The 5180-nt window shown below is 34.7% G+C and overlaps 1 protein-coding gene across 1 annotated transcript in view; it reads right to left on the bottom strand.

Annotated features, from left to right (window-relative positions):
- Positions 1-5180, bottom strand: part of LOC140327515 (vomeronasal type-2 receptor 26-like) — a 46248-nt gene that overhangs the window by 16114 nt on the left and 24954 nt on the right. The window contains exon 3 of the mRNA XM_072406905.1: positions 667-790. Within this exon, the coding sequence (XP_072263006.1) occupies positions 667-790 (124 nt within the window). The remainder of the gene's footprint in view (positions 1-666; positions 791-5180) is intronic.

The following is a 5180-nucleotide window of genomic DNA, read 5'->3' as shown; positions in this document are numbered from 1 at the left end:
TTTTTATTTTTCATTTGCTCCTCATCCAAGTTCTTTCTCTCCTATGCTTGATGTCCTCATAGCTGATGTTCGGCCTGGTATTTCCTACAATCGTAGCTAGTGCTTTGTACTCCTGTTTGGTTTAATGACCCATTGGTTACCATAATCAAAGTTACTCCTGAGTTCCCGCAACACCCCAATCCCACTTGCAGCAGAACCTCCAACCACACCAACATTTTTGTAGGCACCTTGTACATTTAAAATTAGTCACGCATAGCAGTAACCATTTTATCATTATATACAAACACTCTTGACTGTCCTTTGTTCAGTAACAATGTTGGGAATAAGGAAAAAATCTTAACATTTGCCAAGAGCCCTCTGCTGCAATCTGTGGTTCTATTCTTTGTTGTAGGGGTCAAAACAAAGTACGTAGCAGAGGTGATAGACATATGCAGATATGTTACCTGCTGAATAACTTAATAGAAAAAAAAGTGGAAAAAGAAAGTATTACGTTGCAGAAAACCCTTGTTTAGATTTGTTAGGTGTCTTACAGATGTACTCTTCCAAGCTGTCATTTAATTTATTTTAAACATTTTCACTCATTTCTGAAACCTTAAAATAAAACCAACTACATACCTACCTAACACAAATATAATCCAATAAATCAAAAAAGAAAAACAATTACACCTGTCTCATTGGAGATTTCTCCCAGTGAGCATGGCAGACATTCAAAGCAGCACCGATGGATTCCCTTCTTCATGACACTTCTAAAACCTAAAGGACATTCTTCAGAACACGTAGACACAGGAACCTAAATAACGAGTTAAAAAGTAGTTAAAAAGTAACTAGTAAAAGTAAATTGGACTGAACTTAGATAAGTAATTCAATGCTTAAAAAGTAATAAAAGTTGTAAAAGTTTGCAAGTTTCCAGTCTAATTGTCTAGGCATATTTAAGCTAAGATTTTTCTTCAATTTCTAGACATGCAAGGCTGATCAGGCAGGTTTAACCAACCTTGGTTTTACACTCTGGGCAAAATTTATGCAGACTTGCTTATTTTATTTCAGCACCCTATATGTGCCCAAATTTCTATGGATGCCCCCCCTAGATTATTGAGTTGTCACTAAGTGTGTTGCATACATTTAAGGAAACTGTGTGCTTTCACAACATTGTAGCAACAGTTTGTAAAGGTAATTTTCTCTTCCAGCATGACTGTACCCTGTGCAGAAAGTCAGCTCCACAATAATGGTTTGATGGGTTTGGTGCTAAGACCGCAATCCTAAAAGCTTTGTGATATATTGAAATACTGATTAAAATGTTATTTAGATTTAGGGGGCAGAAAGTTCCTCGAGAACTCTCCAATACTTTGTGGAAAGTCTCATGGGTGGTGACATATCAATTCAATTTATATTATTTTCATGAATCTTCCAGATTACAGATGAACCCATACTGTTTATTTAATTGTGTTCCATATCCTGACTGTATTGACTCATTGTAATCTTAGGAGCTTAAATGTATTCATTTAGCAAGTTATTGTATTTTGGTTTTAAACCTTGTCAAGTTTAGTTTTTTTTTCCAAAGTACCATTTTGGTGAATTAACCTCCCTTATGGTCTCAAAAAGCCAAAAAAGTTAGAAAATTATATACATAAGTATTATAATAAGATTAGTATTAAAATAATTAGAATTTTAATCTTAAACTACAATATTTTATCAAATTTTAGTTTTAATTTAGAATTGTAGAATAACATTTTCAAATTATAATATGTATTTTTAAAATGATAAAATACAAAAATATAAAATGATAAAAAATTTACATTAAAAATATAATTTTTGAATTTTCTAAATATTTTATGAAATTTAAATATTCTGTAATAGAAGAAAAATGAAGATAATGTAAATAATAAGATAAAAATGAAAGCCTCCTTCGACCGGCACATCTCTATCTTAAAGGATTTGTGTAAACAGTCAGTTAAAACAAAGTCAGTATTTCTAATCTAATAATCTATGTGCTGATGTGAAGTGCAAAATTATTTTTTTCAATGTAGTGACATTTTTTGCGAAAATTTAGCAATTTTGTTAAAATGTTGTCAAAATGTTATTGTAATTTCAGTGGAGCAAAAAGTCACCTTTAAATATCGCTTTATCTTCCATGGGGAAAAATTTTCTTCACATAACTTAGATACATTGACTGCTTTAAAACATTGCGGAATAATGCATGATATAAAGTTTGTTAACAAAATGCACCAGTAAAAACAATTGTAAAGCCAGTGTTCTTTCCTAGCATCATCTAGAGCAAGAGTCCCCAACCCCCGGTCCCCAACCTGTGGTTCGGGGACCCAGATTAGGGGGCGCACGGCCAGAACCGCAGGCCATGTCCCTCATATGTATTGTAGGCTCTGGGCGATGGGCGGGTTGTGTCTCTGGACACAACCTCCCTACTCTTCCATTGTGGGCGCGGTTATGGAATCATGACATCTCTCTGCAGGAAGTTTCTTCACCTTTGAGTGACACACGTCTCCATGCGCAGTCCATGAAATTAGTCCGTAGGTCCCAAAAGGTTGGGGACCACTGATCTAGAGCAGTGTTCTAGGGTTCCACTAGAGGTTTGCTAAAGGGTCCTTAAGCAATGAGCAATTTGTGCCTCTCAGGTTTGTTTAATAGATTATTACCAATTAAATGTTTTGACTATCTATAATGGTGACATTCTTCTTCAAAATGGTGACTGCACTTATGTACTGTGAATTTTGGAAATAGTAATTATAGCGGGGTTCCTTTAACACCTGAAAATGATTTAAGGTGTTTTTAAGGGGTTTATGTATAAAGGTCAAGAAAAGCTGATCTGGAGGATGTTACTACTTTAAAACAAATGCCAAGAGGCATCCTGGGTAATTATTTAGGTCACCAAGAATCTTTGGGTCTTCTTTGACACTGACAATAAGCACACAGAAGTAATATTAGCTTCTGAACACTTCTGTCAAGCCTTGAGCATGGGTTTTACAACTTAATTTCTAATGGTAAACTGTTGAGGATACCTATGTAGTCCGTGTATAGGCAGAAGGGCACTGACCTCAGCATGTTTCCAGATTATTTTATCTTGTAATATAACAAGATCTATTCCTCCAGGAGCTGATGGGTTAAAAATACCAACATCATGAAAGTGATAAAGCTTATTTATGGCAACAGCATAATTATAAATGTAATAGAGTGTGTTCATCTCTCCTCTTTCATTAAAGTAAACTGTATCTCCGGTAGGATCTTTAAAATGAACCCTGCGTAAATGTTCCTGCAACAATAAACAGCTTTTGAATTATTTTAAGAGCAGTTTATAGGATCTGGAGCAAGCAAAATGTGTGAACACATCAACATTTTTAAAAAATGATCTTATATGTTAAGATTAAATACACAAACATGCAAATACTTTAACCAACACACTCAGTTGTGATAGCGAGGGTCTAAGATTGTGCCTATCCAACATTCATTTCTCTGATATCACCAATGTGTTTGTCACTGCATAGCAAGCAAGCATACAACTTGGTATGTTTACCAACATTGCCTGCCGGCCCTTTTTCGTAACTGTCTTCCTATTATCTCTAGGCTCTGTCCCTGATTAGCAGTAGCAGCAAATAGCGTGATTTCCCAATCACGGAATATTGAATTGCTCAGATTGCACAAAATCCATATTCTTATCAGGTGCCAGAATAGCTAAAATGTAACCACCGCTACGAGAGAATATTCATCATTCAGACATCAGAGCACTTTAAGATGTCATAAAAAAGTGGCACAAAAAGTGGCACAATGGCAAAGCTTGCATTAGAAACTTTCTTTACCCATCAGAAATCTTCTTATAAAATAGCCATGTGGTTGTTTTTGCTGTTGGGCCAAAGGTTTCCTGTGCATTCCTGATCTATTTTCTGACATCACTAATTACTCTTAATGACTTTTTTAGCATGTATAATTCCTTACTGTATTGATGTCATATTGTTCCCACTTTCTAAACTGCACCCTAACTTGCAAATGTTATCAACTGCAATCCATAGGAGCCTACAATGGGAATTTGGCAGAAGCAGAAATCACACAGTCAGTGAGACTAGTTACACTTAAACTAGACTAAGTTCTAACATAGCCTTACCTTTATTATATATTTATGATTTTTTATGCTTATTTTAAAATTATCAGATGTATATAATTGCATCTCATGTAGAGCATATGCCATGGCATAGACAGCTCTGTACACTTGATAAGTTATTCCAAAACTACGAGTGTTGTACACAATGTCAGGAAGGTCAAATAAATGTTCACTGCTGTTACATGTGTGTAGTTTAGTTTTTGAATAGAATTCAATGGCCGTATTAATTAATGAAAAGGAAGTTTTGCATCCAAAATCTAATGCTATGATATATTCAAGCAAAGGATCATTTTGATTATTTGCTAGCCTGAACTCTTTTAAATATTTTTTAAAATGTGGCATGGATTTAGTGGTTGGTGAAAATATCAAACTTCCATGAAAAGAGGCTTTCCCTTGTTCGTTTCGTATAAACTGTGCAACTGGAAATGCTGGAACAATTAATGTTTTTTTATGGCCAACACTGCAATATCTTTCAATAAAATATAATGTAACAATGGAAATAGTGCCACAAAATACAACCACGGTAGAAGATGAATTATTAAAAATCTTTCTTCTATTTTCCAAATAATCTGCGTTTTTTTTGCTTTGACCAGGTGGTAAGTTAATAATATACTCAATGCAGATGCCATGTTCAGCTGTCTGTTTCATTAGTTCCTGACTTTGTTTCTCTCCAGCATCATCATCAGATGTAATAATGCCAATCCACGTCCAGCCAAAGTGTTTCAACAGCTTGGCAATGGCCAGATACTGGGTCTGATCACTGGGGAGTGTTTGGAAGAAGTATGGGTAGAGTTTCTTATTGGTTAACAGAGGATCTGTTGAGCCATAGCTGATCTAAACAATACAAGGAAAGAAAACCTTGAACATTGTTAATAACAATATAGTTTAAAAGAATAATAGTAGACTAATTGTATTTATAGGAAGTTGGCACAGTTTGGAGTCCAAATGGTTACCCAAAGTGGTAATCTTGCATTTATTACTATATAAGGTGATGATACTTGTCTATCATATAGCATACTTCATGTATTTGATTTTGTAGTATAAACAATAGGGGTTTCATTTTTTTTTTCTTGAC

The sequence above is a fragment of the Pyxicephalus adspersus genome, chromosome 3, assembly GCF_032062135.1.
Source record: "Pyxicephalus adspersus chromosome 3, UCB_Pads_2.0, whole genome shotgun sequence".
NCBI classification, from domain to species: Eukaryota; Metazoa; Chordata; class Amphibia; order Anura; family Pyxicephalidae; genus Pyxicephalus; species Pyxicephalus adspersus.
This window is presented reverse-complemented; position numbering and strand designations above follow the sequence as displayed.